General features: G+C 35.9%; 1 protein-coding gene across 1 annotated transcript in view; it reads right to left on the reverse strand.

Moving 5' to 3' along the window:
• Positions 1 to 2825: 2825 nt before the first annotated feature.
• The window catches only part of LOC139119605 (NXPE family member 2-like), a 99545-nt gene continuing 89245 nt past the window's right edge, over positions 2826 to 13125 (reverse strand). The window contains exons 3-5 of the mRNA XM_070683448.1: positions 10796 to 11553; positions 9764 to 9816; positions 2826 to 4523 (exon numbers count right to left, since the gene is read on the reverse strand). Of these exons, the coding sequence (XP_070539549.1) occupies positions 4093 to 4523; positions 9764 to 9816; positions 10796 to 11553 (1242 nt within the window). The 3' untranslated portion in view covers positions 2826 to 4092. The remainder of the gene's footprint in view (positions 4524 to 9763; positions 9817 to 10795; positions 11554 to 13125) is intronic.

Genomic DNA, 13125 nt, shown 5'->3' on the forward strand with positions numbered 1-13125 from the left:
ACGATGAAGGATCCAGGAGGTAATTTGTGTGTAGCAATTGATATCTCATTAATATGCAGAACGCACAATGAAATCCATGTCTGTTCTATATTTTCCCATCCTTCAAACTCCTCTCCTTGCCTTGTTCTTTCCACATTGAACCGCTGGCTGCGCTGTGTAAGTGCCAACGCATCGGTTCGACACAAGACACTTCAAAAGCGGCACTAAAAGAATGCCAATTCGAGTACTGATTCATTTTTTCTTGCCGACAAGTCAACATGATGGACAAACTTTAAAATTGTATAATGAACACGATTGGAACTAATTTGGGATAATTGGATTTTAATATTTTTCAAATTTCTCAAAAGTGTTAGGTGCCGTATTGCTGAATGTTGCAATATTGCAAATTACCTCTAACCAGATATGAACTGAAAATGCTCACGTGTTTCATAATATATTGCAGTTATGTGTAAAGTTGAACCTTTGCCACATGTTTGCAACTTCAATGAAAGTATTATATTCGACATAATGAACAACATTCATCACATATTAATTCTAAAAGGTCATTATTACAAATATGTAATTAGATGAAATAAAATTACTAAATTTCTTCGACTGCTGTCATTGTATCACCACTTTATATAGCAAGTGTAATTGCCTTAGGTCAAGTCCTTCAAGCTATATATGCCGAACTGTGAAAGCTCATTAGATATGCAAATTATATTGTTTTAACCAATTATAATCATCAATGTACATAGCATGTTGTGCCGTCTTTGAAGTAAATCCCGGTATATATCCCTAATTAGAAAAGTTCATTAAATATGCAAACTAGCCTGCAGTAAAAATGTTCAATGACTTTCAATAGTTTTGTATTATAGTATCTTTAATTTACACAGCAAGTATCGTCAACTTTAGTCCAGTCAATTCAGATAAATATCCCTAATTAGGAAAATACATTACATTCGCAAACTAGGAGTTGGCTGAAGTTAAAATGCGTAATGACTTTTAATAATATTGTATCATAGTGTCTTTTATGTACTTAGCAAGTTTCATCAACTTTGATCAAGTCAATTCAGATATATATCCCTAATTAGGAAAATTCATTACATATGCAAATAAGGAATTGGCTGCAGTAAAAATGCCTTTTGACTTTCAATAATGTTATATCCTAGTATCTTTGATGTACATAGCAAGTTTCATCAACTTTGGTCAAGTAAATTGAAATAAATATCTCTACGGTAATTTCAAAAGTTCATTAAATATGAAAATAAGGAATTGGCTGAAGTGAAAATGCTTAATGACTTTCAAGAATGTTGTATCATAGTATCTTCAATATATGTAGCAAGTTTCGTCAACTTTGGTCCAGTCAATTTTGATATATATCCCTAATTAGGAAAGTTCATTAATATGCAAAATAAGGATTGACTAAAAATAAAATGTTTAATGACTTCCAATAATGTTTAATTATAGTATCTTCAATATACATGCCAAGTTTTGTCAATTTTAATCCTGTCAAAGCGGATATATATCCCTTATTAGGAAAGTTCATTAAATATGCAAATCGGCAAGTTTCTTTCATGTAACCCTGTAATGCCTCTCACGGCTGATATATCTTGGTGTGATCAACATTTGTAGCAAATCTTATCAAATTATGTGCAGTCGTTCTCAATGTATATCCGTTTTTGCTAAACTCATTAATTATGCAAATGAGTAAAAAGTAAGCAAGTCACAACCACCAAGAACTAATCAGTTTGCCATTTGCAAACTGAATCTATGTACCAGATTTGATTCTGATCTGATGAGTCGTTTTTGAGATATCGGGCGCACAGTCAGACAGACAGACAGACACATAGACAGACAGACAGACATCGCTGCGACATTAGCCCACGTGTGTGAACACGTGAGCTAAAAACAAGTGTGTAACGTAAAACGAAAAGCAGATGAGATTACATTCGCAGATTAAGTCAACATAACTTCACCATCCAATTATCCCAAATTAGTTCCAATCCTGTTAATGTCCGATATGATACATCAAAACCATACCAACTACAATAGGATAGTGCGTCACTAGGTGTATGTCGATTCAGGAAGGCAAAAGCCTTTACAAAAACTCTTTGTGACTCCATCTGTCATTCTCAATTAGGTATATAATCATGTTCCTAGTTCCTAGGGGCATCAAAGAGCTCAGAAATCTTTTAAAGCCGCTACATAAAGAAATTATTTCATCCAGGTACATTTCGTGCCTCACTTAACTTCTATTACCGCCATCTAAGGCCAAGTCTTCACCTTTTATCCTAATCCACTGATGACTGTGACTGCTCAGTCTATGCATTGTTTGTAATCCTTGCAATACATTTAGAACTTATTTTTAGACAGGAAATATACACGGCTTATTTTCTAAGCGCACGGAGCAAAATTGTGTAACTGGGTGGCAAAGATGCGTTTCTCACCTTGCATAGATTAGAATTTACGTACGTTTTTATTTGTACATCGTTTTTATCTACGCACTTACACATAACTATACAAAACTTGTAGAGCAGCACAAAGAAATAAAAATATCAATACGAAAATTTAACTGTTATTACGACAGAGTGACATAACCTTTGACAAGGCAGACCGTCAACACTTCTTATTGACAGGAAACGCTGGACTTCTTTCAAGTGTTAAGAAAACCATTTAAGCAAATTCTTCAGGTATAACATGTGTTAGTTCACTGATAAAGCATTGTATGTCTGTCTTACCTTATGGAGGTATGTTTGTACAAAAGGTAATTAGATACATATAGTGTGCTCGACAGCTTTGCTGTCTCATGGTTACTTAAAAACACATTTGAAATTAAACGAACCTACTTATGTAGAAACCTTTAATAGTTACCTACATCGTAGGCGTACGCCAAGTCTTCGGAAATTGCAATGTAACAATATGAGACGCTTTGTTAAAAGTTATCTCGCATCTGGTTATTTGCAAAAGTTGTCAACAATTAATTAGCTGTGAGAAAGTTCAATTCAAAACGTTCTTCTACCAGTGTCTACTTAAAAATAACATACGTGAACACGCTTTACGATACCCAGTGATATATCGGGGAGAGTTAATTAATATGGAAATAATACATATGGACAACAGAAAACGTTGGCTGCTAAAAGTGACAATAATCCTGAAAATGAAAGGATCATACGTCTACAAAATATGGATCTGAGAAATACACATAATTCAGTTATGTAGAGGTGCTAAAATATACCTTTTAAAGAAAAACGAAAGTACATTAGGTTCAAATAAAAAACTGACAGACACGTATCAGATGTTATTAATTGTAATGTTCAAGCTGATTTCTAGTAATCTACCCAACCCTTTCCGTTGACATGAATATTTTAAGTGACAAAAACCAATTATGTTCATTAGTATGTAATTGTTAAACGAATGTGCCAAGTTTTCTCTGTTTTATTCAAAGTTTGAAGCAACAAGACTAAGCCTGACCAGTTCTAATTACATGAGGACCATTGTAGCCTATAATTCCCGTTTACATGTGAATACTAACTGTAACAATCTTCGTTCCGTTTACGTATAAGTGTAGAGATACTGCACCCATCGCCCCTAGTTTACTTAAACATTAGAATAACTATGTCGACTTCTGCACATTTATTTTTGAATTTCATTCAACATACCAAAACCCGGTCACTCAATACCTTTGTCCAGAAAAAATGCTAAGTTCTTAGAAGCCCCCTTCATTGCACACATAAGACAAAAACAAGAATACTTCTTCTTTTATTAATTCCATTTGCATATGAATTTGCATCCTTTTCTTTTGGGCAAAGACATAGGCAAAATTCATGTCCCAAATATCGATGAAGAATACTTTGTGACCAACAAATGCTTCTTTCAGAATTCGGATCATATCGTACAAAATCCAATAGCCTCTCACATCTCCACGGTCATGTGGTCCTTTAACAGCAACCATGAGATTAGGACAACGTTCACGAAGACGGACAAGACCCTTCTGAATGTTTATCAGACGCTCATGAAAACTGTCCAATGTCCATGTGTTGAAGTGTGCCCAAAGACTAATCAGAATGATGTAATTACATTGAGGTGCCTTCAAATCATCTAAGACGTCAACTACGTAAGGAAAACGATGATTGGAATCTTGGAATGCCGACTCAATGCATGATGTCGATATTTCATGGTGATATTGTTTCGTAAGTCTTGAATATTCCAATGATAGTCATCCTCTCCAGTCACCAAATACTCATCCGGTATGGACTTAACGCGAGGTCTCCAGTTTTTATCTGTTACATTGATTGGATAACCAACAACTTCCACCATCATTTGAAACCACTGTCTTGTTGTGGAGTCCCCTAGAAAGTAGATTTCCTTGTTTTGTAAGCATCGTTGCACTTCTATGACATCATCCCACTTCTTATTTTGACACACCAATGAGACCCAGCGATCTTTTATCCAATAGCCATCTGAAAGCGGTGCTTTGAGATCAGCTTCACATGATGGAATTGTGTACATGTCTGTATCTCTTACTGCAGAGGTCTCACGTTCTAAAGGGTAAAGAGTAAAAATAAAAGACAAATGAAATAAATAGATCAAATGCATACTATACACATGTAAATTTATACATATATGTGACTGTATTCATATAATATCTAACAATCAAGTTTCACTTTTTACAATGGAATCGAGTCAAAAGCGAAGTCGCTCATTCAAGACTGTGCTCGATCGAATGAAAGAACAACACAGACAGCGAGTAGCTCTACTTGCTAACTCTACGGCAGCGATGATTGGGATTGGCTTTAGTAGCCCTACCAGTCAGTTTATCTCCAAATATTATTAATTCTTGTCGTCCCATATGCCAATTGTAACATTTAAAAGGGTATTTATGGGCGGATTGGGAAAACTTGGAGTAAGTACAGCTTCGTTACTAGTTAATTGTTATTATGATTTTGTCGCAGAAGGCCTACGAATATTCTACATTTCAAAGGTATTTACATAGTCTGGTCGTATATTTTCGTTACTTGCTTACCTAAATATTACTAAACTTGTTTAATGACTTTCTTGGAAATATCTTGTACTGTGAATCCGAAACTTGCAAGAACACGAACACGACTGACTGAGTCACTGTACGAATCGGAAACTTATGATATGTGCACCTGCTCTGTCAGTGGTGAAGTCGGATATTTGTTGCTTATTTATGGCTATACTCGATGTAATTTACTACATAGATTTAAGACTCGTCAACAGGAAACTTTTCTATCCTGCCATGATGCATTTGTTCCTAGGATCGTACTCTTTAGCAGCGTAGACAACATAAAAGGCATACGGGACCGTGAACGGTAAAACGTGTTGGTCACAATACATAATATTTTCAGTGCGTTTTTATTTGTTTTGGTTAAACTGTGTTTGTCTTAAGTGCAGTAGTGCCCTAAAACTTGTCATTCGGGAACAAGCATTATTAACGGCAGGGGGCGGAATAATGATAATAGTAAATAATATTTATAATGCGCCTAATCTCAAAAGGGAGCTAATCCCTAAAAAATGTGTCTTGAGGGAATAGCGGAATGAAATATGAGAATCCATATGGCGTAGGCTAACAGTCATATTGTTCCAATTTTTCGGTCCCGAGTGGGAAAAAGACCTTTTACTAAAGGATTTTATGGCAACACGTGGTATTCTAAAAAGACTATCAGATGAAGAACGTAGGTGTCTTGCGGATTATATATTTGCTTGCAAAAGGTCAGAGACATATTGTGGTCCAGTCCCTGAAACCAAGTCGAAACGAACTGCAGAAAGTTTGTACTGTGTAGGACTAGCGATGGGCAGCAAGTGCAGGGATTTCAAAAGTGGCTGTATGTTGTGTGATGTTTTGGACAAGTCTTAGTGTGACGTTTTAGACAAGTCAGCAGATGCATTTTGAACACTTTGTAATTTGTCAATGAGGTTTTTCGGGCAGCCAGAAAGAAGGCTACTGCAGTAGCCTAACCAAGACAAGCAATGACAAGAGTCTGAGTGCTTGAGCAGAGAGCGGAGGACGAATAGAACTGATCTGCCGCAGCTGAACATAGACAGCTTTGTATACACGTTGTGTAATGCTCTGACATTGTTAAACGGCTATCGAAAGCGACACCAAGATTTTTTAAAGATGAGGAAAACTTAATAACCGCATCACCAACTAATATGGAGTCAGGAAGGGACAATCTGCCCTGCAGTGTTGGTGATATTACAAGCATGGCTTCAGTTTTACTGTCATTTAACTGGAGTTTGTTGTACTTCATCCATGTTTTGACCTTATTAATGCAATCTCGCATGGAATCAATGCCGGAGTGGATCTCATCAATTTTGGTTGCTTTGTAGAGTTGATTTCCATCTGCAAAGGCATGGTTACTGAACGAATGAGACCTTACGATGTTAAAAAGGGGTTCTTCGTACAACACATACAAAATGGGTAAAAAAACGGAGGCCTGTGGGACACCAAAGGGAAGAGGTGGCGCATGTGACTTACGGCCTTTAATGGAAAACGCTGTGATCTATGAGACAGATAGGATTTGAACCAGTATATCGTACAATCAGTGATTCCAAAGAGTGTTCAAGTCGATGTAGGAGAATTTCATGATCTAAAGTTTCAAATGCAGCAAAGCGGTCTAACAGAGTCAAAATGCTTATTTCACCCCTGTCTGTGCAGTGGGGAGATCGTTAACAATTTCTGGCTTCTCTGTGCTGGGATGTGGTCTATAGGGTGACTAAAGTCGAGTCAACAATTTGTTTGAAGTAAGATGGTCATTTAACTGCATAAAAATAATTGGTTCTATGATTTGCGGAAGGAATGGCAATTAGAGGCTTGTCGATTCATATTTTAACATGTCAAAATATGGGCTCATATCAGTACCCTACAGTACAATAAAGTACCCACAATTCTCTTTGATTTGTATCCTTGAAGGTTATTTTTGTTATAAATCTTTCCGTTCTGTATGCAAGCAATAATGTGCAGCATCACATAATTGATAAATAATATTTAGTAAAAGTATGTTTAGATATTTCAGTGAAAGTTTCCATATAACCATTAAACAACCATGGACGTCACGTTCTGTAGGTACTACAAATGCCATACTTTTTAGGCAGCAAGTTATGACGAACTGCAGGGGTCATTGTCTGAGAAAACTTAGAATGCAAATTTCTTTTGTCATTTCCATTGGAAAAAATCAATATCCTTTTGTTTCAAAAAACAGGTGCTACTAGTCTCCCTAACTTCCATTACATTATTCTGTACCGCTGACACAATCAGTGGAAAATTTTACAAAAATTCTATCTCCTCTCTCAATCTTACATTAATTTCCAAAAGTATGGTTTCAGAATTTGTCCGACTAGTCTATGAATTTGTCTACACATGGGAGACCTGGTAGACTTCTCTGGGGGATCTCTGAGGATACAAATCACAATAAATTATGGGAAATCTACAGTACTGTGTACCCTCTAACCATAGGAGAATAGCAATACAAGCATAGCATGTATGATAAAGGTTTTTACACCACGATGGTACACTTAAATTATGTGTTAGTCACGTAACCAAACGTAAGCTAAAATTTTAATTTAGATACCAGGTGACGAAGAAAACTAATAACACATAGCGTCAATGAAATTCGCTCATTTTTGGTTCGATGTGGCACACCAGTGTGAGTGTACATATAACATTTAATAGCTTCCATGGGCCTTAGTTTGTAATAATCATAATGTCCAGTGCACTGGAACACATTTTGATGCATAGTCCAGCAAATACCAAGGCTAAGTATTTATTTTAGGTTGTAAACTGCTGAAATGGACACACACATGTACAACACCATACAGCCTATTACATCAAGATTAGTGATAAAAGGTACCATACCATGGTAAAGATGTACTATTGTGATACATGTATAACTACTTGGAATTAATGTCAACAATACTTGGCAATTCATCTAGCAGCAATATTTAAGAAAACAAATTATTATTGGCTTGGAGGTCTTTGGTTGTGTTTCTGTAAAAATATCACCGACATGTAAAATTCTGTCTCGCAGTTACTGATATTTTCACAAGTTTACATTTGCTATACTCATTATTTTTTATTAAGCATACTTTTTGCCTATGATAACTTCATTCAAACTAATTCTCATTTACAACTTAGCAAGCTCCTACACACCCAACACCCAGGTGTTGCAGTTCTTAAGTTTTTGCAATGTAACCAGAAAATTCAATAAAGAGATATTTTGGCATATTTTTGACCAAAGTAGCAAAAAAGTGACACAAAAATGCAATTTGCATATTTTGTCACAATGTGAAGATACTCAACAACGTTAACCACATAAGAACATCACGCATACCAAGTTTCAAACCGATCAGGCACGCTATTTCGGAGAAAATTGGGTTTTGAACCAAAAATGGGAGAAAATTGCTCAAAAATACAAATATTAACATTTCAACACAATTTTATTACACTCAAGTAAGGTTGCTCCCAGGTGCCAGCCAGCATAAACTATTTCAAAGCAATCAGAATAGTCAATTCAGAGAAAATGATTTTTTAACATAAAATGAGAAAAATTGTCTGAAAAATACAAATATGAAAGTTTCTCCACATTTTATAAATCTCACAGAGATTAACCCTAGGGTCAAAAATATCAAGTTTCAAACCAATCCAACGAGAACTATGGAAGAAAATGATTTTTGATCAAACAAATATGAAAATTTTACCACAATTTGAACAAATCGAAGAGAGGTCAACCCTAGGATCATACGAACCAAGTTTCAAAGCAATCAGACCATCAGTTTCATAGAAGAAGATTTTTTGACCAAAAACGGAAAAAATTGCCCAAAAAGTACAACAGTAAAAAATTCACCACAATTTTAACAGATCTAACTAACGTCACCTTAAAGAACCTGCATACTAAGTTTCAACCAAATCTGGCCAGTGGTTACATAGTTTTAGCAATTTGCAGGATTTCTCTCCATCCTGTATGTTTGACACTGACATGTTCACTTGATGAACAATTGCTACTTTCCACTTCAGGGTGCACCTGCACAATAAATACTACGACGGTAGTTGCTACAGTTTTGTACTTTTTGACGTGGCTGGACATGCATCCGCAGAGACAGACAGATAGACAGACAGACGCCGTCAACTTACCATTTAAGCTCTCTGTCGTATACATACATATACCAAATATGAACTAAACATTAATTCAGTTACAAGCTGAGGCAGAAAACTCGAAAATCAAAAGCTATGCCGATATGCATAGTACCTCTTCCAAACGAGAGAGGTCTATCAAAAGCAGCATCAAACTGTTTCATCGTGATATCCGGACGCTCGATTCACACGAACTACTAGTAAGGATATTGTTGACGTTTTCCTTTTGAAAGTTAAGATGAAAATTCCGGTGAGGTTTCGTACATTCTTTATAGCCTTCTCAATACTGCCATTGATTATCTTTCTTTGCAGCACTTGCTCATACAATCGTTCGGTATATGAAAGACCTTGCACGATGTTGTAAATGATGAATTTCCGCTTCTAAAAATACCGGACATACATAACATTGAACTGTTTACTCACACTTCTTGATTTTATATATTGAATGTGATATAAACAGAGGATGAGAAATAAGATGATGCATACCTAGACACGAGATGATCGCTGAAAGTGTGATACACTCGACTTAGTGGTTGAAGACATTAAAATGTATTCATATGACAATGAAAGAACAATGAACGATGATGCATATTACACATTGTTCTCATTAATAATTTAAAATACATTTACCTTTAATATTTATCATTGCCGGTGATGAAGTAACTTTTTGATTCGCATTTGGACTGAAACAAAAGCAAGGATATTCTGAAAGTGGTCATGTTGAATGAAATTAAGAGGATGAATTCTATCGTCAAACTAAAGAAGGTAAAAGTATTATATTTGCTGAGAGTATGAAACGTTTATAAATGGGACATACGATTAACCCGGAAGATCATTTGAATACCTGGCACTTGAAAAAGTATATATTTCTCAAAACGTTACATTTATGAGGAAACACTTCACAGGTTGCATATAAACATATAAACATATGAAATTGATTTGCCACAGTTGACAACATTTCTTATACAGTTAACGCAAAGAAAGGAGTCTCTTAGATCTTTATAAATAATGATAATAATAGAAATTATTTAAAGTACAAAAATAATATCCGGTGCTTGAATTTACTGCGTCTTGCAATCATCCGACAGATCCTCTTTTACTTATGTTTTTCTCTCATTTATACGGTTTGGACGTACCCTTTACACTACAGTCTTAGGTGTTGTTGAAATTCGATAGATATGTATCCACCCTTTAAGTCCAAAGAAGCTGTAAACCTTCTCAAGAAGCCGTGATATATAGGCTTGATAGATTGATTATTATGCTCTTCATGTAGCGTTGAAGCTACACAGTAGTTACTTCCAAACTTAAATGTAGATCCCAGCCGGACTAGAGCGCTAAATCATTGAAATAAGGAGCTCGTTATGCCTAAGTATACAAATATCCAAGTTGGAAATTACAGTGCTCGTTGCAAAAAGCAGGTGTCACATCCAAAAAAATTACTTGACGTATAAAGTAATACTTATTTATCGAATTTCAGACATAGCGCCACCTTACTTGATTTCTGATGAAAATTGTGATTTTCTTGGATGGTTTTTGGAAATTCATCTAACGAGAAGAATGATGTCGCGAGAGGGCTTTAGAAGTTATCTCAAAATCTTTTTGCTGACTGATTACGCAAAGATTTAATCGGACAGACAGATTATATATATATGCATAGCTTGCCTTCGAAACAGAGATTGCGTCTCCTTGTCCATCGCGACGGTCGCACCGCTTCTCTTGTTAACGGTGATGAGAGACATTGTGTAACATGGCAACGATTTTGGTGGATCGCAGAGGAAGGTGGATTTTCCTAGAGCCTTTGGATGAGGATATTCACATTTGTCCTTCCAGGTTCCTTCTCGAACTAAAAAACAGTTACTTGTTTCTGTCACATTTCCGCTAACGAATGTACCTGTCCAAGCAGCTCTCATTTCCGTTGTTCTCAGAACGTTTCGTTGAAACATGATTGCCTCCCTCTGAAGAACAAGTACAAAGCGAAATGCAACTGTCCCAGCATTCCCTGCGTAAAAGTAAACACTGTAAGTTCCATTATTGTGATCAACAACTTTCCCCATTGTTCCAAACTTGCTCTTCTGATCGTACATCGTAGCATACCAAAGATCTCCACCAAATACTCTGGGCCTGTCATAAACATCCATAGTAGATATCTTGAAAGAGATAAATTCGCCCCGATAAATGTTATTTTCATCTTGCAACAAAGTAATTTTTGTTTTGACGGGGCTCGTCAGTCCGCGACTACTTCGAACAGCAAAAGACATATTCCATAGGTTGGAATGATTTTCAACTATTTCTCCGTTACTATAATTGCACATCATGATAATATCATCAAAGAAGGGCAGAAGCCTGGCAGACGGCTTCTTTGGACCAGGAACATAGCCATAATTCGATGGAAAGGCCTGCCGACTGTTATAATGATTTCCCTAAAAATGAGAAAAAGGCCATGTTAATAAAAACCACTATGTGTTTTGTGATGGTAAGGGAGCCTTCAGTAATTACAGAGGGGTGGGCCGGGGAATTTCGCGAACACCTGTACCGTAAAGTGTGACCCTCCCCCTATCCTCCTGTCTAAAATGTGACCCTCCCCCTTGTCCGACATTCTAAAACTTGACCCTCCCCCCCAACCACTGCAGTATACTCCCCGGGAATAACTAAAACAATTTCAGCTAATTTACATAACAATTGGTTCAATTGTTATGTTAGGGACAAATAACAGAGGGAAGGGCTGGTGTTTTTGGAGGGACAGTCGCAATTTATCACGCAAGAATTTTTGAAGAGATATGGTATTTCATACAGTTTAGGGAGGGTCACCATATTTTGTGCAACTATAAGAAGGCAAGCTGTAGCTGATTTATAGTGCTTCATCCAAAAATATCAAATCATAATACACGGAGTCTATCAGGCAAATTAATGACAATTTACTCCCGCAAAACATGCTATATCTGTATTTTATGTATGTTTGATAATGTATTTAAATGTACTTTGCTTGAGTAGGGAAGTAAAATGAACATTTGTGTACAAGAAATTGATTTCTGAATTTATCTAAAAGTTGGTTCACTATCCATATTGTTTATGATGAAATTATGAATAGTTTTTTTCCAATAAAAAAATAAGTAAATCTTTGCATTTGTGTACTCTTGACTATTGATATTAATTTTCTTAGTTAGACTAGAGTGGTTACAAGAATATGGTTGCGTAAGAAATTTGATTTTGGAATTTCACCAAAATGTCATTCAATACACTATGCATTGGGGTCTATGATGAAACAATGAATAATTTTTTTTCAGTACAAAATTAGATAAATCTGTGCATTTATGTATGCTTGATTATTCACATTATTGTTCTTGATAAGACTACAGTGATTACAAGTCCATGGTTGTGCAAGAAATTTGATTTGGAATTTCACCAAAATGTCGATTCACTATGCATTGGGGTGTATGATGAAACTATAATAATTTTTTTTCAGTACAAAATTACATAAATCTGTGCATTTATGTATGCTTGATTGTTAAGATTATTGTTCTTGATAAGACTAGAGTGGTTACAAGTCTATGGTTGTGTAAGAAATTTGATTTTGAAATCTTACCAAATGTCGATTCACTATGCATGGCGGTCTATAAGTGTGTGCGTATTTTGTTGGTGATTTCCTATTCAGGAAATATCACACGGACAATCAAAGTTTTGCCATAATATCAGCTTCTGTCAAAAGTGACCCTCCCCCAAGATAGGTTTATAAAAAGTGACCCTCCCCCTTGAACTGTTTTCTAAAAAGTTACCCTCCCCATAATTCCCCCGCCCACCCCCCTGTAATTACTGAAGGCTCCCTTAGTCAAAAGTCATTTGGACACTGTTAAAGACATTTACCGACCTCTTGAGAATTACAATAAAAAATTACATTACTACATCCCCTAAACTGTATTGCCTATAGTGGGATATATAAATGATCACGCCACTTTTCAAAATGATCAGTAAGAAAAAAGGTAAACATACAAAAG

The sequence above is a fragment of the Ptychodera flava genome, chromosome 20 (assembly GCF_041260155.1).
Source record: "Ptychodera flava strain L36383 chromosome 20, AS_Pfla_20210202, whole genome shotgun sequence".
NCBI classification, from domain to species: domain Eukaryota; kingdom Metazoa; phylum Hemichordata; class Enteropneusta; family Ptychoderidae; genus Ptychodera; species Ptychodera flava.